This window comes from Mycteria americana, chromosome 5, assembly GCF_035582795.1.
Source record: "Mycteria americana isolate JAX WOST 10 ecotype Jacksonville Zoo and Gardens chromosome 5, USCA_MyAme_1.0, whole genome shotgun sequence".
NCBI classification, from domain to species: Eukaryota; Metazoa; Chordata; class Aves; order Ciconiiformes; family Ciconiidae; genus Mycteria; species Mycteria americana.
The window spans coordinates 20,779,837-20,802,040 of record NC_134369.1 but is presented as its reverse complement, the minus strand read 5'-3'; the positions used below and the strand labels follow the sequence as shown (position 1 = coordinate 20,802,040).

Here is a 22,204-nt window from a genome sequence, read left to right as displayed (position 1 = left end):
AGGAGAACAGGGTGTCTTACTCTTGGCAAAACTCTCTAGCTCCTTTATTCTGAATCAAGCACAGCACATCATCCACATCATGTGTGGATCAACCAGGAACCCAGAAGTCAAATGGGAAGAGGTCTGGGTGAAGACCTCAGCTGCTCATGGAAACAGCTGCATCCCACTTACCAAACACCTGCTCAAAGCCTGCCTCAACACTGAGAGGCACACACACATTTGTCCCGTAAGGAAGTCTTTACCTCTCATGGTGCAGGACATCTGACAGGCATGTCATGTTTTAACAGTTGAAACATCACAGCAGTGATTGCTCACACAGAACGCCAAATATGTTGCAATGCTGGTCTGATTTCTTCCATGGGCCACTCTCTCAGTGGTGGTACAAGGCACCCTTTCATCTTCCCTGTACAACCTACTAAGCCCTCACTTTGTAGGTGGTGGCAAAGAGCTAGCTGTGCTCCTGTCTACTGCAGTATGTCAGGACCCGCTGTGTTGTCTGCTGCAGGGATGAGACCCACCACTTGGTAGAAGCGAGGAGCAACGAGGACATCATTACCTCCCACTGTCTGAGCAGAGCACAGAAGAGACACCATTTGAAGAGAAAGAAAGTCACAAACAGCTGCGAGCCAATGAGTCACACAGACATATGTTAGCTGCTACTTTAGAAGACTCCAGAACAAAAAAATTAGGTACATGAAAAACTAGATCCTCAACCTGTGTCAGTCCACAATCTCCACTGAAGTTGCTGAGCCACTGATCTGCAGCAGCTGAGACTGACATGGTACGTTATGGGAAGTTGTTAAACCAAGTAATCATGGCAGAGCTTTGCATTTTCAGTGAGGCTCCACCCCATCACTGCTGACGGGAAGACTCAGGATCATATCCCAAGCAGGCTGTTTGCTAACTACTGTCACTGAGGACTGGTGACAGTGCCCTTCACTGGCTGTCTCTGGAGAGAGGTCTCGGTCCGAAGGGAGACACAAACGTCCTCCAAATTGCAAAGGAAATATCTTGGTGAAAACAGCATTAAATATTCAGGGTCCAGCCACTCTCAACTGCTCAGCTAGCATCTTTTACTCACATTTAATTCACATGAACCAACCCTAACTTGCAAACTAAGCAGATAATTTTATTTCTTCAGCATTTATTTGCAGGTTAGCTGCTGGACAATGCTGCAAGTGCCCTTTGTCAATTCAGATTCACCACCTCTCTAAAACTATTTTCAAGTTACAAAAGGACAAGAGGGATGTTAAGTTTGGGGTCTACAGAACTTGACTTGCCATCTGTTCAAGCCAGAAAGAACATTACAGCATCCAATAGGATGCTGAGGACAAGGGTCCTCCCAGCAGCTGTTTGAGCAGTGATCAGTGCCACTGGGTTCCTCTTAAATATTCTGCCTACAAATTCTGGATCTGCTAACCTTGGCTTAGATCTGAGACTATTTTTAGAAGCTTGAATAATAAGCAGTCATCCAGTGGAGTGCTTTTCACTTCCCATTTTAGACATTACATCCTTAGCCTGAATGTAATCACCAGGTGAGCTGTTCAAGGTCAACTCATATTTCAGTCATCACTTCACCCCATTCCATCTTTGCCCTGACGTCTCACCAGACTTGTCCCAAGAGCTGGTGTCTTTTAAGCTGAATGCAAAAGGTCTGCATCCCCTACTCACCCGTCTTTGGAGAGGTGATGCCGGAAGAAGTCATTGGCTGCCAGTTTGATAGCCTTTTCTGGTGTCACTAGAGTCAGGTTCACTGCAGCCCCTGGGCAAGGAAAATAGGAAAATGCCATTGGAGAATGTGAATAAAGGAACCATTAACTGGATCTTTCAGGAATGCATTGTAACTCCTGCTCAAAACCAAGGACTGATGAAGGAGAGCTCCCAGTGCACCAAAGGGGTTTAGAAACATGAAACACCACTGGAAATTAATAGGATTTCTGCCTCTCAACACCTTGGGTTTTTGAAAACATCCCCTGATGTGTTTCTGTTCCATTTGCAATGTTTTTTGTAATTTCTTTAGCTTCACTACTACCTCCCACCATGCATACATGCATCCTCTTCTCTCATCCAAGGATGCATTCCTATGAATCCAGAAGGATGCAGACCAGACCTTCAAGAAAGGAGTACAAGCTGGATTAATAACCAGTCCCAACTCCTTTGCAAATATTTTGTGATGCTGAAAAGCAAAAGCCCCCCACCCCACCTTCTTGCTAGTGTCCCTGCCCCACCACCACCAAAACCAGAGCAGCTTGCTTACCAGGCAGCCCAGAAAAGGCAGAGCCATTGAAAGACCAGGAGGCTGGTTGAAGGCAACTGGCTCATCTGCACAGAAGTCAGCCAGCTCTAGACCAACCCTGGGAGTTAGGTGGCTTCCCTTGTATATCACCACTGGGTGTCACCCTCAAAACAGCCACCGTTGAAGTGGCTTTTTGTCCACCACAAGCTGCAGCATGCAGAAATTCCCCTCTGAGCACCATGGCAAGGCTTGCCAGGGGACCTGGGGTGTAAACAAGCCTTGGCTCCTACACCACCCGCTGGAGTGCTCTTTTGTCAGGACCAAACAGCAAATCCCTGTATTGTGCCTGCCACAATGAAAGGTCTGCATGGCCTGGCCAGCTGCTGTGGGCCACTGACACCGGCATTAGTGCAACACAGTGGCTGGGAGGCAGCTTTCAAGCTGCCCTGGGGGAAATAGGGTGAGGGGAGGGGCAGTCCCTTCTGAGCATACTGGATTTTGTACCATTAGATTAATGCTCCAGAATATTCTCCTCCCCTTAAATCTTATGGCTCAAAAAGTCCTCCAGTGGATGACTACAAGCTGTCCCTGGCTGCACTGAAGCATACTGAGCTCCAAGCCCTCCAGAGGAGCTTCACTTGAGACTTGCTAATGGCCTATGAACACCTTTGCAAGGACAAACACAAATACTAAGGTATACCTTTTGCATTTGTGCTTGCTGTAGAGATTTAAACAACTTATCCCAAAGCTCTATTTTCCAAAGAGAAGCAGACAGAGAAGCCTGCATTCCCACTAGGCTCCGAAGACCTGGCAGGGTTCATTTTCAGGAGGTTCAAACACAAGTTGACAGGAGCTATAAGGGCTCAACACACGTAAAGAAAGGCATCTCAGTCTTCTTTTCCTCAGGATGGACTCCCCTCCCTCCAAAAATTATTAAAGAACTCCTAAATTAGACCTAGAAAGACATAGGTTTAGGGGGACTTTCCTCAGATTAGGAAGCAAAGTCACAACTGGGACTTCTGGGACCAGTACAGCTGGGACCAGGACACAGGAATCCTTGGCTCCACATCCTCTGCTCAGAGGACACATCTCCATCATGCGGGAAATCACAGCAAGAAAATAGACAGCCTTTGCTGGGCAGGGCTGGGCTGGGCAGCGCAACACATTTTCCCCCCTTCAGACTGCCATATTCAGATTTTGCAGAAAATACAAAGTAACACTGCCTTGTAGCAAGCTAAGCCAATGGATTCATTCCACACTGGCCATGACATTCAACAGATGCTGTCATCTTCTACAGGAGCCAAATTAACTACCCATGGAGCAGGACAGCCCTCTCACACTCCTGTTTTTTTGCAAACTTTTAAGTGTACCAGTGATTGCGCTGCTTCAGTTTGACATGCTTCCTACACATCATGTCCCCCTGCCATGGCTCTTGCATGTGATGAGAAGCCACACAGACATGACCCTCATGCTCTACCTCCACCTTTTAATGTCAATCATGTCAGGATCTACAAAGCAAATCCACACAGCCTGATTTTTAAGTGGAAGTGGCTACCCGTGAAGTGTTTCCTCAAATGCCAAGTTGAAGACAACTTCAACCCCATTCCTAATGGCTAGAAAGTAAAACACCTGTACATTACTGACATGTGGCATGAATAACCATTTCCCTGGCAAAACAAGGGGAGAAAGAAAAAAAAAAAACCAAACCCACTACTCTAACACCAGTGCAAAGGGTTCACTGAAAAAAAGAAAACAAACTCCAAACCATCAAGCAAGAAAGGTAAGTGAGAAGTATGCTTCCATATGCTGAGCTCCTCCAGGAACCAAGAGGCTTTCACAGCAATTTCTCCCAATTGTAAATAAAGTAGAGGGTAAAAACACACAATATACAGAGAAAAGTTAACGAACCTGGGTTTTCTGCTACATCTTTGATATTTCAGTAAAGCTGCTTACCAGAGAATGGATAATCCCTGTCCTCAATAATCCATAAAAGCTTCAATTCACTAGAGGAGGAAAAATTAGATACTTCAGCTGCTGGCTGTATGCTTTCCACAGCGTTTTCTACCTTTTTACAAAATCTCACAGCTCTTCAATTCTAGCTATGCCAATGACTATTTCCTTAATTAAAGCTAACCTTGGCCTATAGGCAACACTACATGTACCAGAAGCAATGACAGACAAACAGAATGCAAGAATAAATTGCAATCATTAAAAAATAAAAAGTATTTTGAAAAGAAGTACAGAAGCACTACAAAGAACGAAATCAAGTAGAAGTAAACCCAGTTGTTTGCCAACTGAACTTGTACGTGCCCTCTTCTCACCAAGCCTTGGGTTTTGTTATTAAAACACATTTCTCATAGAAGCCCTTCTATGTCATAAGCAACCTACATAACAGGGGGATTGAGTCATCCCCAGTGCAGCACTGGTGCATATGGGAGGTATTATTAGCAGAGGCCAGGAAAGGCTGCCACACTACTGTAGCTAAACTGCAGCTAACCTCCAAATACCATCAACAGCAAAGGGCATTTCCCCAGCCTGGTCTAGGCCTTCGGCTCCCACCAGCTAGGCTAAATGGCTGATCCGCAAATAGCAGTGGGACTTTCCAGGATGCGTGCTGGGATCTACAGGTGGCTTCTGGATGGACTATAGCAGGGAGCAGAGAGGGCACCTCTCCAAGGTCCCCTTCTACTGGTATCCCACATGGTCCAGGAGCCCACAGGCACCATGGATTCATTCGCTTGGCATCATGTCTGAAGGCAGCACACCATTATCCCTTGAGCACAGACAGGGCTAGACAGCACCACCCAGCTTTCAGGCATTGCTGCTACCTACATATTATGGAAAGAACATGAGAAAAAACCTCCTCTTCTTCCTCCCCCAAACAAACCCAAAAATCCCTGGAACTTTTGGGGAAGAACTTGAGAAATGTTGGGATTGCCTTACACATCACACAATTCACTGTAGGCTACTCATACAGAGCAAGGACTGTCTGCCCACACACACCCCTTAAGAGATGATTTGCAGAAAAGCATCCTACAAGCTCAAGCTTCTCTCCTGTCCACACTGAGGAGCTTTGATTCACACGTGAAGGAGACCTGAAGTCACACAGTGGGAATGGCTGCACCCAAGCAGACCTTTTCTGTCTTCCGACAGCGGCAAAGTGTCCTGCAGGGACGACTGACACGCTTGTGACTCCTCCATGGGGAACAGCAGCTGTCACTTTAGCACATTAACATATAATCCTCCCAGTTTCAGCTTAAAGGCTGAAAATTAAGAGGTTGTGAGTCATACAGCAACTTCTGCTGGGGAACTGGGACAGATGGAGGGAGCAGCAACCAATCCCACCATCTGATTTCCATCTTCCCCCGTCTGCAAGGCTGAGCCATCTCTTTACCTTTTTCCCAGAGAAGTACTCACATTCTTCACGAATCTTGGATGGGATGTATTTTACCCGCCCATCCTCTCCCTGAGAGGGAGGGAGGGCTGCTAATGTCAGTTCACAGAACTGAGTCACAGAGACCAGGACTGCTGTACTTGGAGGACTCACCTTTGCACCCTGGCCATGCTGAATTATTTACGAATTTCTGGAAGGAGATGGAGCTATTCACAAAAGCCCTCTCCAAGCCCAGCTCCCCATTTAATAGTCAGAGGTGACAAGTAAATTCAAGCCACTGTCAGCTCCCTGAACAGAGGGTGTACAAAGTTAGTGGGACATGGACCAAGCTGACCAGACTTGTTATGTCTGGGCAAAGCAAGAGCTATGCAAAACCTTCTACACCCTTTGAGATTTCTGCTTGGGAGCGAAAAGCGGCCTGCAGATGCACATCCCTGCCACCGCTCTACGCCTTACAGGACTGAGCTGTCTCTCCCAAAAGCCCTGATGGGTCCTACAGTCTCCTCTATAAGTTTCCAGGAACAGCTTCTTCCTTCTGTTCCCCAGAAAGCAGCCTGCCACTGCATATTTACAGCCAAAGTTAATGCAGGCTCCATTCCTGGCTAGGAACATAGAAGCAGCCAGCTTCTGGGAAAAATCAAGGGGGAATGCGTCACTGCTAGCATTGAAGATGGTGCTTGCCAGGATTCCTCAGGGTTATTTGTCTTGTTGCCCGGCCCCAGGAAAGCTGGCGCGAAGCAGCCAATCCATCCCCGGCATCCACCCCACTCCCCCGAAACGCCCACCAGCAAGTTGGGCAAGAGATGCTGCCTCAAAAGCCAGTGCCTGCTCTCAGGATAGCCAGCCGCAGTGTCTGTGTTTCCTTAGGAGCTATGGAAGAAGTGAAAGAGACGCTACTGCTGCCAACAGCAAGGCGCCAGCATCTCCAGACTCCTGCTCAAAAAAAACAAAGAGCAAGGACTCACTTAATCAAAGCACTACTTTAATCAGGCTTTATCAGTGAATGAGTGCCACAAAGAATGCTATCTGAATGCCTCAGAGATAAAAACTGCATATTCAGGCAATTGAATACCAGCATATAAAATGAACCAGAGTTCAGTGTCAACTAAGTCAGTTGGACTGTGCTGAAAGCCAAGAAGGTATTCCGCATTTTCCTCTGCTTCAAGTAAAGTCAGAATTTGGCCTGCTGTTCCTGTCTCCTCAAAATCTTTAAAAACTTTGAAGAATTTTGTGTTTAAACTAGAAAAGGTATAATGTCAACTGAGGAACTCACTGCTGCAACAGACAGCCTAACCCAAGGAGCCAGGAGATTTCTAGCAGGTTAGCACACAACGACCAAACAGCTGAAGCTCCACCATGAGCCAGCCTCTGATTTTCTTACCACCCCAAGGGAGGTTTTTTCTGGGGGAAGGTTATTTTTAAGTTGGGGGTTTTTTTTTGTTGTGGGTTTTTTTTTTTTTTTTTTTAATTGCAGCTTGTCTTAATACTTGAACAAAGCACTTGGGCATGCTTGAGAGACAGCTAGTTTTAGACACAAGCTACCAGCTAGATGGGACAGCAGGCCTGACCACGTTGGTGGTGGGCTTTGACATAAATTCAATCACCAACCACAAAGAAAGACATTTCAAGAGGTTTGCTACTTCCCCTCTGACAAAAGTTACCGTGCCCAAGCTGGGAAACACATACAGTCCCGAAACAAAGTCCAGCAGCTTCACTTAAACTGCTAGTAAAGATGAACTTCAGTAAACGGTAAGGTTTAACACCAAAACAGCCATGCAGAGGACTCAAGCCCCCAGTGGTAGAGAGCTCTGCAGACACCTGGCATGGAGGCGTTTATTTTCAGAAACAGCTGCACCTTTCAACATCTTAGGATATTGCTAGGTTATTGCTTTATAAGCCAGAGAATATGGGCTTTTCCTCCCACTTATGCACCAGTGCTTCCAATGCAAAAGCTGCACGATGCCTGACTCAGCTTTACTTACCTCTGTACATGCCAAAGTAGCCTTCCGACCGAATTGTTTTAATGAGGCAGTCAGACCTGCAAACAAAAGAGAGAGATAAACCACAGGAGCTCAAAGGTGGGTGAGAGCAGAGAAAAACAAAACAAATCTCTTGGAGTGGTTTTCATTTACAATCTGTCAGCAAAACCCTGAGCCAAGAAGGGAACCGCATCAGCCACTGAATGCGCCATTGTTCAGGCCTGAGTCCTACTTCAGCCCCTAATTCACAGGGGCTTTGAAACCCCTGGCTCACCCTGCACGCGCTGTCTGCTTTCTAGAAACACAAAAGGGAAAATGTCACTGCAAGGGCTGTTTATCCAAGGTCCCCTGTGGCAAACACACATGAGGTACTCTAACAAGCAGATCCCCATGCACATGTTTTTAAATCCAGCTCTGGAAGGGAAATAAGGGGGGCCAAAACCCCCAATGCTGACTTGCTTGACTTACTCCGTGAAATTCGACACAAGGCATACAAACACTAGATGACCTGAATGCTCATCTGTGACCTCCCACACAGATTAAAGCACTTAGTTTTAACACATCAGGTCCCACAGCAGGCAGTGAGTGCTCAGGCTCTCGCCCTGGGGAGAGGGTGACAGGGTGCCGCGGAGGTCCGCTCCAAGGGGAAAACTGTCACCTTCTTTGTTTCAACTACATTTACTGTAAATGGGAAAACTGTGCAGAGTGCCAGAATGGCTCAAAGCCTTCCAAAGGCACAGACATATACCTAACAAATCCAGAGGTGCAGTTCAGGAAGGCAGCGCAGATCCCCTGGCAGAGTTTCCCTCTCTGGACCACAGCTGCATGAAGCCCAGGCGCCGGCTGAAGGTTGCTTTGGAGTCTTTGGGAAGGTACAGGTACTTGCCATGGCCATAAGGGAAGGGAGAGGTGTACATGTGTGCATGTGTATGTAATTAAGGAACCAAATGTTCTTTTAAGTAGTAATAAGGAAAGTGTAGCTGATGAAAACAAGAATACATTTTTAAGAGATTCGGCAACACAAGGAGTAAACTTCATCTCTGCTCTATAGTAGCGCTGAGGTGGGAGAGAAGGAAATGCAGAGTTCTCTCGAGGGCTTTATGGCCTTAGTCAGGTCAAGACTGCTCTAGGGTACCCCACGTTATTTGTGAAGAGCCCATCCTGCATTGCTGCCAGTTGCGCCAATGCGCTTCCCCTCTCTGCTGGAACTCCCTGCATCCTTTGGAACCCTGTCTTTCAGACAACCCACCCCAGCTCCTGCAGCTTGCATGCACCCATCTCATTCTTGGGAGCAGACCCCCCAACACATTTGCAAGCCCCAGAAATCTCGGGGCACCTTTCTCCTATCCTCCCCATCAAGCTCTTCCACCGCAATGCTGGAGGCAAGGCATTTTTCCCAAGCAGCTGCTGCTTTGCTTTCCCAAGCACCCACCAGCGGTGCTGCTTTGAACAAGCTGCAGTAGAGAGGGAAGAGGGAAGAGCTGCTCCCCACCATGCTCATGCAGCCCCGCTGCCTCACCATAAGGCTTGCACATCACTCCCAGCCCCTTGAGCTGCAGCAGAGCAAGATGGAGCCAAGGCCATGCCCAGCTCCTTTTCTCTCCCTGGAAAAAGGGAGCCAACAGCCAACTAAAATTATACATAACATACCTGGGGCAGCGCAGACCAGAAGCCCAGCTCTCTCCAGCTCTCACGGCTGCTCCAAAGTGTATTTGGCTCTTTCAAAGGAAAGGCTCCCCTGATGCCAAAGGTCTAACGAGCTGAGCAGAAGCAAGGCATGCTGTCTTAAAGCAAGACAGCCACAAAATTTTAAATGAACTTGCTGCCTTCCTGGGTGTTCAGCAGACACCTTTGAGATCTGGTATCAATGGGCATATAGCATTTCCCAAAAAATAAGGCCCCGTAACTGCAGAGCTCAGACAAGTCCTCCCAAACCCCTAGCTAATGTAAGGGTGTCTCTGAAGACATGCTCCATGTATGGTAACAGCATCCTCGTAGTGCCTTTCCCTTGCCTGCTTAGGTAGGACACAGGATGGCCTGATGTTATCTAGGGGATGTGTTATCCCCATTACTTCCTTGTCCCTGCTGGCCCCTCGGCCCCCAAAAGACCCTTTTACTTGTCCCCACCAGCCCAAACTCACTTTCCCTACAGCTGCTGCCAATGCCAGAGGAACACCTCCAGCATTACTTATTCACATCCAGGCTTTGTCGCAGACTCTTAGGAGGAACCAGCTCAAATATACAGGGTAAATCCTGTGTATTCCTTAATGGCGCCTCATTCCACAACAACTCCTGGCTACTGAGCAGATCTGCACTCGACTGCTGGAGGTTAAAAGCCTCTCTCCTACTGAGCCCCCCTGCAGAGATAAGGCATCCTGGCATGCACTCCCAAGGGGAGCCTACAAATCCTCCATCCTGCCTGAACTCCCGTTGCTGTCGCCTATCAGGCCAGGGGGAGAAGCAACCCTCACAGAGGAGAGGAAATCTGCAGCAGCAGCAGGAGCAGGACACAACAAATAGGAGAGGCAAGGCAAGATGGGAGGCCGCGTCCTGCCAGCACGCCTGGGCACACAAACAATGCAGGGAGCAGAGAGAGCTGTAACTGTCAAGGGAGGCACCAGTCTGCTGTGGCATGCCAGAGCCTACAACCTAAGCTCATGGATAATTACATGTTGTCAGCTAGAGCAAGGAGGCCTGGAGACTAAAACCATCAACATACAGAGCATTGCCTTCCTATTCCCACTCTGCCTCAAATTCTCCCAGGCAGGAAAGAGGAAAATATTGGTGTGGAGGAACAGGGAGCAGGTAATACTACTTCTGAACAAAGTGGCAGGAGGACAGGACAAACATCATCAGTCCCAGTCCCTTCTCCCCCCTCAATGACACAAGTACTTTTGGAAAACTAAGGCCTGACTCTGGTTCCTAGGATAAAGCATCTTGTGCTGAGTGTGGTGCACACTCCCACAGCAGATATGCAGCCCTAAGCATCCCACACAAATCCCAGCTGAATTTGATGGGCTTTATATATTCATGCCTTCTTTTCCTACAGCCTGCAGCACTTGATTTTTTTGGACATAGGACTGCCAGGGTAACTATAGCATGTGTCAGCCTGTGATCCTTCAAAAAGTCTGCATGCAGTGCTCTAGACTGGGAATGGGTGACTGCTTCCTCTTTTTAAAACTGACACAGTAAATGAAGGGATAGGAAACTTGGATATGATAGTCACGGAAACAGAAGAGAGGCAGAAATACCCTCATACACCTGATGGTGGCCCAGCAGAGAACCGAACAGGGCTCCTTGTGTTTTGGTCCTGAGCCCTGACAGCAGTGAACACACTGCTCCCAAGCAAGGGATGCAAACAGATGTGCCCTCTGCAGAGATCTTGCCTGCTGGGCTCAGCAGCCTGAATAGCTGCTTTATTTGCTTTATCTGCTCTAGCACAGCTTGGTTCAAGATTGTCCCCTGGCTTTCCTGGGGACAGCCCAATTCCTAGAAATGCTGAACTCGCCTGAAAGAGGTAACAAAGTGGAAGGACTCCCCGCTGAAAGCCCCGGGGATGCGGCCCACGCGGGCGGTACTCACATGCTGGTGTACATCCGCTGGCCATTCTGCTGGTTCTGCAGGCGAGTTTTTGCCAGGTCAATGGGAAATACACAGGTGACCCCGATCAACCCAGCTATCCCTCCATTGATCAGCTTGGCAGGTAAACTGTAAGAGGACGAGATGCAGAGAAACAGACGTCTTAGCAGTGGGATAACGTCAGGGGAGGGAAAGAGGAAGGAAAGGAGCTCTTTTGCATGACCAGAGTTAACACATTGCTGTGCAACAAGGCTGTCCCCCCCAGCATGAAGGAAGCTCTGCCTCAAGGCAAAGTTTGGCTGTACATACAGGGGAGGAGGGGAAAGCAGCACATAGCATCAGGACAAACCACTGATGAGTGGAGCAGAGCCAAACAGCTAAGCCACACATAGCTAAGAGCAAGGAAAAACCCTGTTCCATACTACCCAAGGGCTTCTGTTGTCCCTAGAGGGGAAAAGACAGAGTGCTGGACCGTCTACCATGCAGACAAGACTTCAGTTAGGGCCTGATGGCATCCAAGCCAGCAGGTTTACTGGCAAATGCTTTTCAGCACCGCAATCAGATACACATCTAATGAGAGGTTCGTGACACGTCAGCTACTACCATCATGTGGGAAGAGCCCAGCAGAAGCGCCCAGCTGGCAGCTGAGGAGCAGATGGCTGCAGCTCCAGGAAATTGTTTCCAGACCCACTGCCTGGGGCGAGGGGAACACACACACACCAATAGCCTGGCGAAACCACCAGACTGGCAGCCTGCATGGCCACAGATGCAGAGACGTGAGCTCATACGTCTCGGGGAAATCAGAACCTGGCTGGCTGCACGTGCTTCCAAAATGCAGGGCTTTTTCTGCTTGCCTTTGTGTTCCCACAGGGAATTCTTGCAAGTGGCACTGAGTGAAAGCCAGATCAGCCAAACATGGGTTCCCAGCAAATTCAATTACGAAAAATGTACAGCACTTATATGCTCGATAAACCACTACACAGAGAGACAAAGGAAGCCTGTTTGAGTCAGCTTCCTCCAATAAAGCACAGGATATGGCTCCCTGAACACAGGATGTGTCAGATATTAAACTGACAGCTGACAGCAGTCCTAGATTGCAGCTGGGTGAGCCAGCAAGGCTGAGTCCTCCCACAGGGGGAGCGAGCATGCTGCCTTTCATGATGGTGACATGATGCTCTGGATGGGGGCACAGACTGCATTACCCACTGGAAGCAGCAGCGGTGAGGCTGGCCATGGCATGGTGGGGTGAGGCTCTGCAAACACATTTCCCCCCCCCCCCCGGTGGCACTGCAGAGCACCCTGCATCAAAGGGCAAATACAGAGACGATCAATAAGCAGCAGTGCTGAAAGAGCTCCCTCTCAGCTCCAGGCTCGAGGGAAAGGCAGGATATAGAGACTCAGGGTTTCAACTTGAGGCGTCCCTGGGGAAAGCAGGCAAAAGAGGGGTGGAAAAAAAAAAAAAGCCTTTGCCCACAAGTGCTAAGCATGACCTTGGCACTCCAGGAAACTCCTTTCAGCCTCCACTCTCCTGAAGCCAGAGCTCCTTCCTCCTCAACACCCACACCAATACAACACATGTATGCAGCCCCAGGGCTGGCACAGCTGGAAGAAGATGTGCCAAGGACAGGCAGACAGACCTGAGCTCAGCCCACATCCCAGAACAAGATGGTGCTGACTGAGATTAAATCAAGCACAGCATGTTAGGAAGGCAGGCCCAAATCAGTGCATGAGCTCAGTGCAGGGCCAGAATGCAAGATCTCACCAGCTTGAGACTCTGTTGCCTCAGGGATCTTTGTCTGAGAAGTTTGCCTGCAAAATCCTATGCTCAATTTGTTCTCAGGACATGGGAAAATTTCAAACAGTAAACTTCACATTATGGCTCTCGTGACTATTTAACCCATAGTCACACTGAAAAAGGAAGTTAGAGACCAGATAAAAGCGTGTCAAGATGGAGGCACCGCTGGGAAGGAGGGTGTTTCAAGACAAGATCACATCAGCCTCCCCAAATTCAGCCCCGAAGTCACTGCTGGCAGGTCACAGACTGTAAGGCACAATCAGTGCCCCTTTCCAGCCTCAGCACTGTCATAGCTCAGCTCCGCACAGATTCTCTAAGTGTCCCTGAAACACCCAGGGCAGGCAGACGCTTGCCTCTCTCAACCTGTTCCAACAGTGAAATCATCACAGGGTTTATATCAGGTGGGAGTGAGACACAGACACGTGGCAAATATCTTGCCTGCTGGCACTGTAAGTGCAAAAGATTCCCCAATGTCAGCACAGACCCCAGCAATAAAGGGGAATAGTCTGATGTGCCTGGGTAAGCCAAAAATTTGGGCAACATGGGCTGCAGAGAGTCTCTCACTCTGTCTGTGGGTGAGAAACCTTGCTCAACACCCCCATCGCACCTGAATCCAACCATCCAGGCTCCCCCATGCGAACTGTGGAGGGAGACCAATACAGACGGACTATGCAGCAGTATCTGGTGAGATGCTGAGATCAAGGTCCACGTGCACTGCTGCAGAAATGCAATGCCTTTGATCTCACCTTGCAGCAAACCGCTGCTGTGGATTTTAGTCTTTTGGTATCAATCTCGTTTTGCTAAGGGATGGCAGATACATGCTGCAAGGGTAGAGGGGTTTGGTAGATGCTCCAAGCTTAAACAGATCTCCTTGGCTTGGCTGCCTGTGACCACTGCAGACTTGTGGTCGCATAGATGGGAAAGATGACCCAAGCAGGAGAGGTGAGGGATTTGGGGCACAGAGAAGAACCTGAGACAGAGGGCACTGCACCCCAAATCAAAAGCTTTTTCCCTTGTGACTAAGTCATCCCACTTTTCACCTCAGTGCTCTCTGCTCTCTCCTGGGATAAGAATCCACTGTGCCTGGTCTCTCTGTCCTATTTAGCTTCTGCACAACTACTGCCCCTCACTACCTAGGTGCGCAGGGCTTAGCGAAACAGGAACACAGGCTAGCATACAAATAAAGCCATTTGCTCAGTTTAACACGAGAAGGGATAGAAAGGCACCCCAGTTCTCCTAGTGCTCATCCTCAGCCCTTTTAACTAGTCCCTGTAGCCAGCAAGCTCCTGTCCACACTGCCAAGAGCACATCAGAGGAGCTAGGGGAGATCTTGGAGGACACGTCTCTCCTTCTTTCAAAATATCAAGCTTCAAATAGCCATGGACATCTGGTCCTTTTGCTCTGCTGAGGCTATCAGGGACATACACCCATCAGGCTCCATGGAGGTGAATCTCAGCGTGCCCTTCATGCGTGTAAGAGAAGAGTGCCAAGTGCTCTCCAAATTGGGTAACTGATGATGGGCAAATTTAGTCACATAAACACTCCACAATGCTGTCTTGTTATCAGTGAAGCTCAGGAGTGTTCTCATTTGCAGAAGGCAGGCACGCAGGAAGACATCCTAATCATGGCAAACACTAAGAAGGGGCATTGCCAAGTCCTGGCCCTCTGTCACCAGGTTTCGTTCACCCACTGATCCCTCCTGATCTGTCCTGAGCTAGTAACCTGGAAAAGTAGATGTTAGAAGAGGACCACAAAAAACCCCACAGGAATCCCACAGTATGTAGGAGTCATTTATCTGGGGCAATTTCACAAGCAGCAGAAGGTTAAACCCACATGCAGGACTGTGCAGATCCATCTGACACAGCTCTTAGGAAGCTAAAGGGTACAACTGCATCTTTGCAGAAAATGCATCCCAATTCATTTCCAGGGAGGACTCAAATCCAGCCTTTGCATATGCCAGGACCCACGCTCTTAAGTTCCTGCTGCGCACTTAAGCGTCACTAATTATTGTTGGTACTTCATGTTCCTGCAATCACTCAAGCGTTGACTGGCTTTAGAAGAAGGGCACAAGGCTGCATCTATGTGGACTTTGTAATTACGAGCACTGCATCCTGAGCTGGTCAAGGAGCTGGCTTTGCTCCCTTGATGTCAGCAAGCTGAAGTCAGCAGGTCAACCTGACCTTTGAAAGAGGAAGCAAAACAGAACAGACTCATGCAGGGGAAAAAGCAGAGAGCAGAAAGAAAAAGGCAGTGAGAAAAAACTGAAGAAAGCAGAGATGTGACAACATGGCAAAGACAGAAAGTAAGAGAAGGTTGAAAAAAAGCAGGGAAGAAAGGAACAGGGAAGGAATCAGAACTGTTTAGGGCCAGAAGAGATGATCAGGTGATTTCCTCCAACCTCCTGTATCACAAGAGGGATTAACTTTGAAAGACTTTAAAAGAAAAATTTAAAGCACAACCAACAACTCAAAAGTTTTTTTAAAAAAGTTACCTGATCTGTTTATCAGCCATTTAATTCAAACTTGATCTTGTTAAGAAATGAATCTGTTCCTTCAAAAGTGTTCCTTAATTTCTTTTTCAGTCACTTCTTTTCCACTTCAGTTTCTTCCTGGGAAAGGACAAAAAGACACCAAGGAGACAAAGTTGAGACATACTCTTCCTGAAGCTCAGGTCCTAGTGGGCAGGCTGCAGGGTAAGGCCAGCCGAGGAACAAGTGACTTAAGGGAGCACCTGATCTCCTCAGAGAGGAGACTGAGCTCCACAGGGAGCCTTATAAAAGTGTGTGCGTATATAAATATACAAGCACATACGGAGGGAAGAGCTGCCAGAGTCATCAGGCTCCAGCAGCATGTGAAGAAGGGCAGCAGCCAGGCAGTGCACAAGCTCTGCCCAGCATCCAGGACAGCATTACCCATCACAGCTCCCTTGAACTCCAGGGAGCATTTCACACTGCACCATGTGGACCTCCAACCCTCTGCAGGTCCACCCAGCCACCCCAAGACAATCACGTTCCATCGCAAGACCTGTTCAGCGCTTCCCTCCAACACATACATGCTGTTTCTAAAGGATGTGACTTTGCCCTTTGGACCACTCCTTTCAGCTCAGTGCTACTGGCACAGCACTGAAGCTCCAAGTCTGCAGGAAATGGCTCTCTCCAAGACTCCTAATTGCTCCTGTTTAACGAGAGCTGGTAGAAGTTGCCACACAAAGAAATCTGGACACCAGAGAAAATTTCAGAAGCAGCCACAACCTTCAGATTTCTGAAGGTGTCCTTGTCTCCTCCTCACCTCCAACCTGGGAATCAGGTGCCCCATGCTTTCATCAGGCATCTCAGCAGCGCTCAGCCACTCTGCTGCCTCTCCCCTTCCAGCTGCCACCTGGGTGGTGAGCCAGAAGCAGAGAAGATATCTTTGCCCTTTGCCTCTGGAATGAAATTTGCCCCTTAATTGCAGATTTCCTAAGCCACACAGAATCTCACATCCAACAAGGTAGCTTTCAGGCTCACATTTCTGCTCTGGAGATACCACCTGAGGGCCAGAGGCATTCCTGAGAATAAAAGGTCCCTGAAAGTGCAAAGAGCTGCTGATGGTGCAAACAGGTAAAGGAAGGAGAGGGGGTGAAGTTACACACAGTTCAGCACTGACCTGCTCCCCTCCCCGTTACATGAAGTGCCAAGGACAGGGCAGCATGAAAGCATTTGCACAGTCCCACATTTGGATGACATGAGACTAAAATTGTCTTTTCTGGAGTCCCACATTCAGCCAAAGCCATGAGAGACCAGCACATGGAGCTCACTAAGGAAAGGGGCTCCTCTCCAAAACACTGCACACGAACCTCACCCACTACACTACACCATTACACCCTCCATCCCTCCTGTGACCCCTCTTCAGACAGTTTACCTGATCTTGACTAATCCATGGAAGCAGACCTTAAAAATCTCCAGATCAACTAAGTCTGCACTTTCCGAGTGAAAATTGCTTACACCTTTCACTGCATGTGCTTTCATATGCATGTCCACAAGAGCAGTTTGTTTCAGGTTAATCTAATTCTCTATCAATTTAACCATAATAAGACCAAAATATAAAAATATAGGGAGGCCAGTTGCTGAAAGCCTGTAACCCTGGCATAAACAAGCCCTGAACCATGAGAACTCACTTGATAACATCTATACCCTCACTAGGATATTTGTGTTTATTGAGGCAGCAGCTCTGACAAAATATATGCACTGAGTGGTCCTAAGACCCTGCTCCAAGCTCTGGCAAACTCCCCTCTTGTTGCCCCTGCTGCACCCTTCCCTGCGGAGGGGCATCCAGGAGGCCAGGCACCCACTGCAAAGGGCAACGCAAGAGAAGACAGCAAGGCTGCTAATATGCACCACTGACCCGGTAGCCCAAAGAGTGACAGAGACAGACAAACAAACATATCACAGGGCTGTTTCTTACCTGTTGACACAAGTAGGGTGACAGGAGTGGGAGAAGACGGTACTGTACTGAGAGGAAGTTGGGACAGCTGGGTTTAGCTCTCTCCTCCCTTTTTTTCTGCACAACCTGGGCACTGCTTTTGGCTTCAGCTCTCCACCTGCCCAGTAACTGCAGAGCCCTCCCTGGCTGTCTGACCCAGGCTGGAAAACTGCTGCTGCTTCCCACCGGGGAACGGATGCTCCTGCTGCAGCTGCACAGCAGGAAGGGGTAAAAACAATCTTCCTGGGTTTAAAACAGAGCAAAGTTACAGGCTTCTTTAGCGCACAAAGACCCATACAGGCAACAGGCTGTACAGCCAGCAAATGCCACGACTAGTATCATCTACTCCAACAAAAGCTACTCAACTAGCAGACGAACAAGGGGAAGTGAGCAATGTGATCATTTTACGGCGGACACCAGCACTTGATAATTGTTTATACAGCACCTGGCACAGCAGAGGCCTGAATGTCCATGGCCAGGGGATTTTAATGCATTAAGGGATTTTAATGCACTGAAGTGGAAAGCTTATTTGAGCTCTGTTTGTTTAAACAGAGCTCCAGCAAACATTTGCAAAACAAACCCAAAGTCATGGCAAACTCTATCTGAGCACTTTGCTGTAATCTACAGAACTCCCCAAGCCCCTTAAAAGATGGTGAATGATGAAGCCTCTGGCGCCCTGGCCAGGAAGCTCCTTGAGAGAGCTGGCTCCCAGTCCCTCCCAGGGCAGGAAAATAACTGCTACAGTCCTGCAGGACTGAGAGGAGGAAAAACACAGGCTGGGAAGAGAATGGTGGTAATTTTATAGGATATTCAAAAAACAAATTTATAATAACATTACGCATTTAACCTAGAAAGGAAAGAGATTAAGTAGAGACCTAAGTATATCTCCCCAGGAACGTGGTGCTCTCGGGAGCCAAAAAATGGAAACAAAAGCAGGCAAGCAAAGCTTCTGCAGCCAGCCAGGTGTGTAGCTCCAGGGCTTCCTACGGGAGCAGGGCTTGCATCTGCCCAGGAAACCTCCCATCAGCACCTGCATTGGGGCAGCAGACAAGCCAGCAGCACCAAAAAGGTACTAATACCTCAGAAAGTCTCTGTACAGTTAAACTTCATGGCCAGGCGGACAAAGGCGCTGCTGGAACTGGGAACCTGCACGGCACGAGGAGCCAGGGGGAAACTAGTAGTGGGTGGGCAGGGGAAGTGAGATCTGCCAGAGACCTACCTCAAAGCCGAAGAGGCTGAGCAGCCCTCACGGAAGGGGGGACCTAAACAGTACATCCCATAATTAAGAGAGCAAGAGCTGCATGGACGATGAATTACATGGTGTTAATTCCTTCCTAGAGTGCTGTTAACACAGCTAGGCATAGATTAATGCCCCATTACTCGCACACCAGGACATCCCTTCTACATTTATTGAAATGATCAAGCAAATTCATTTCAGAGCGACATGCGCACTGCAGCATGGGGAACCGCCTCTACGCTAGGTGGAGAAGCAGTGCAAATGGCCCAAAGCCCACGCTGCAACACATAGATAGCCCAGGAGCCTCCTCAACCCAGCCTCTCCCTTTTCCCAGCTCCCAAAACCCAGCTCCAGAGAGCGACAGAGTAGCCAGATTGGGGGTACTACAACACAAACCTAGCCAGCTTTGGATGTATCTGGTCCTCACAGTCTTGGCCACTGGAAAAAATGGTCCTGATTTGCTTCCCTGCCTTGTCACACACCACACACACCCTCATACACCTATGCTACCCAGACGGTAAGGTTTTCTCCAAGATGGCAAACCTTTGCCTACTGCTGACCTGCTGCACTCCTAACTAGCCTGGGGCACGGAGCTGGACTCTTAACCTTCACTTCTCACCTTATCACCTGAAGGAAAAGTGCTTACCAGAGAATCACAGCCCAGCCTGGGGCATGGAAGGGAGCACACAGTCTCATCACATACCATGTGTGCTGCCAGCAAGTTTGGATGGAGATACAAGCACCCAACCTCTCCACGAGCCATAACATCATGGGAGAAAGAACAGGTTAAGCTTACCCACACCTCTTTGACCACACTCCTCACATTTATTGCCACTGCACTGTCCTATGGCTGTGGGTTGCCACCTCTACCCCCAGATGCCACCGCTCTGCCCACAGTCTGACCTTGGGGGTCCTCACAGCTCAGCAACCTCCTTCTTGTCCTGCTCTCCCTCTGCCAGGCCAGAGCCACTGCTGGCATCCTCCAAGCCTGCTACAGGCTCCCAGTCCACCAGCTCCCCCAGTCCTGCCAGCAGCCCCCCGCCAGAGGCCAGTTCTTCACTTCTGCCCTCCGCCAGCCCTCCTATTTCCAGGCTCTCCCCTCTGCAGCTGAGCGCAGACTGTTGGATGTGCCAATTTATCTGAGTGCACACAGGCTGCCATTTTGACAGAAGACCTTTAGCCAACGTCAGCTGGTGCTTCGGCCGAAGGAAGCAATCCCATCCTCTCCCTACACACGAACATGTGTTCCCATCCCCGTTTTCATGCCAGCACAAACATTTCTGCGGAGTGGTCAGGCAGGGACCACTCATACTGGTGCTGTCACTGAAAGCAAACATTCAAACTACAACCTTGACTTGAAAATAAATAGCAGAAGGGGAAGACAGGACTCCTTTCCACATATTTCCATTTGTCTTGAGAGCAGACAAACTCAGTGCCCCAGCCAGAGAAGCCAACATCAAGAAGCAGGGCTCAGAAGGCGAGAGGAGCGAGCAAAGCTGTGCCAGCATCCACTGTGTCGAGAGGACACAGCCATGTGACCGATCACAGTCAGAGAAGGGGCTGGGGAGGGGGGAGCAATCAGCAACTAATACCTGCTGGGACAGGAGAAACCCTCCGAGATCAGCACACCGCTTTCCTTCACAAAGCACAAACACATTCAAAGGTGCAGACACCCTGCCAAGTTTTGCTAATGACTGAAGCAAAGCTGCCATCACAACAATAAGGTTTAAGGAGTGCAAACTGAACTGCAAATATTTCCTGAGAGAAGCTGCTTTCTAGATGCATGCCAGGCACAAAGAGCACAAGGGGGTCAGCACCAGGAAATCTCACCCGGGGGGAGCTGTTGACTTGGCTCTCACCTGCTCAGGACATTTTGGGATAGAGGGGATGGAGGGAATTGGTGGCAGTTTCATCTCTGCTGCTCACTTGCCCTCAGGCTCTCAAAAGCAGGGACTGCCATGAATTTCCTTGCAGCACCAGGCAGGGCATTAGTCCTCAATAAAACAAAGCAACTCTCGAACACGCTGGTGGACACTCCCCCACTGTCACAGACTGTCACCTCTCTGGCTGTGCAGCGGGACAGTGCGGCCCCTTCGCACTGTTCTGCCACCAGGCAGAAGCCCCGGAGCTGCAGACGCAAACTCACCTGCCTCGTGGTCAGTGGCCGACTGTCCCCTTACGACGCTGGGCTTTGAAAGCGCCAAGCCCAGGGCAGGTCCCCCCTTGCCTCAGGTGAAAAAAGGCCAAAGTCCCAGTGGGGAGGTGCCACACCACCTTCCTGCACCATTGGCTGCTCGCACCCCCGTGGGGACAGGCTCAGTGGCACAGCGCCCACTCAGCTTGCAAGACAGCAGGGATGCTGAGCCCCAGCACGCAGGGCGCTCGCTCCTCCTTCCTGACAGCCCCTTGCAAGAGCCCTCAGCTCCTGCAGCCCCTTCTGTCCTCCACAACTTACCTCTGCCTTGTGCATCTTCCCTCCCACTGACTGCTGGGGATGGGCGTCCCCCGGCACCCTCCTATCTACAGCCAAAAATGCCAGAGCATGTTCGCAGTGAGGACAGTCAGGCTGGCACCCTTGCAAAACAGCAGGCAAACTTTGCCCCTGTGCCTGGCCTCCATGCTCCTTGCAAACTGGGCTCAGTCTGGGGAGCCTTAACTTCTCCATGCTGTGAGACCTTGTGATGATAGAAGAACGCCTCAAAACATCTCCGTCATGCCAGAAAAAAATAAGCAAGTTCCCTGGCAGTGTAGGACGGTCCCCAGGCTGAGGGCATGTCATAGAGGTGTTTGGCTTTGCAAACACAGGTGGTGGCAGTATAGATTTACCTGGATGCCCACAGAGGGGAAAAAGAGGACCAAAACTCCTGATTAGCAGCAAAGGCTCCTGAGCTCTCATTCCAGCTCCATCACTGACTTGTCCTTTACCTTCAGACAGGATTTCCAACCACAACTGCAGTCTGAGGAACACCCTGCTCCCATGACAACATTCCAGCTGAGGAAAAAACAAGCCATGAACAAATAGTCCAACATCTTAGGAGAGGCACTTGCCCACCACATCCTTTACCCATCCAGATCAGCGTAGTTGCCCATAATGTTGCAACAGGAGAGGAGCCACAACAGACCCCCGGCGGAAGTGTCACAGGGGACAATCCTGCAAGCCCCTGGGACTACAGCAATGTCCTATATTCTGGTACTGCATGCACAGTGTCGCAACTATCCTCTCCCCTGGGATTTATTTGAGATTACAGGAAATTCAGAGACCTCATTTACCTTCACACAACTGCGGTCAAGACAAAACAGACAGCAGGGACCGGCCTTGGAAACGCACCCGCCTCCACCACTCTCCAAGGAGGGAGAGGGCTCAGCACTCAAGAGCTTCTTTTGAGCTGGTCCAACCAACCCTCCCATCTCAGGGACAAAAGTCCCACCGTGTGCTGGAGGCAGCTCACTCTCTCTCTCCAGATTTGCCTGCTGGTCTCAGTCACTGGGGCCACCTTAATACAAAGCAAAAGAGTTACCAAAGA

The 22,204-nt window shown here is 49.4% G+C and overlaps 1 protein-coding gene across 3 annotated transcripts in view; it reads right to left on the bottom strand.

The window, feature by feature from the left end:
- SLC25A22 (solute carrier family 25 member 22) overlaps positions 1-22,204 on the bottom strand; it is a 52,820-nt gene that overhangs the window by 14,360 nt on the left and 16,256 nt on the right. For all 3 annotated transcript variants that reach the window (XM_075502405.1, XM_075502406.1, XM_075502407.1), the window contains exons 2-5: positions 15,475-15,591; positions 11,192-11,317; positions 7,613-7,668; positions 1,672-1,762 (exon numbers count right to left, since the gene is read on the bottom strand). In XM_075502405.1, the coding sequence (XP_075358520.1) occupies positions 1,672-1,762; positions 7,613-7,668; positions 11,192-11,317; positions 15,475-15,494 (293 nt within the window). In that variant the 5' untranslated portion in view covers positions 15,495-15,591. The remainder of the gene's footprint in view (positions 1-1,671; positions 1,763-7,612; positions 7,669-11,191; positions 11,318-15,474; positions 15,592-22,204) is intronic.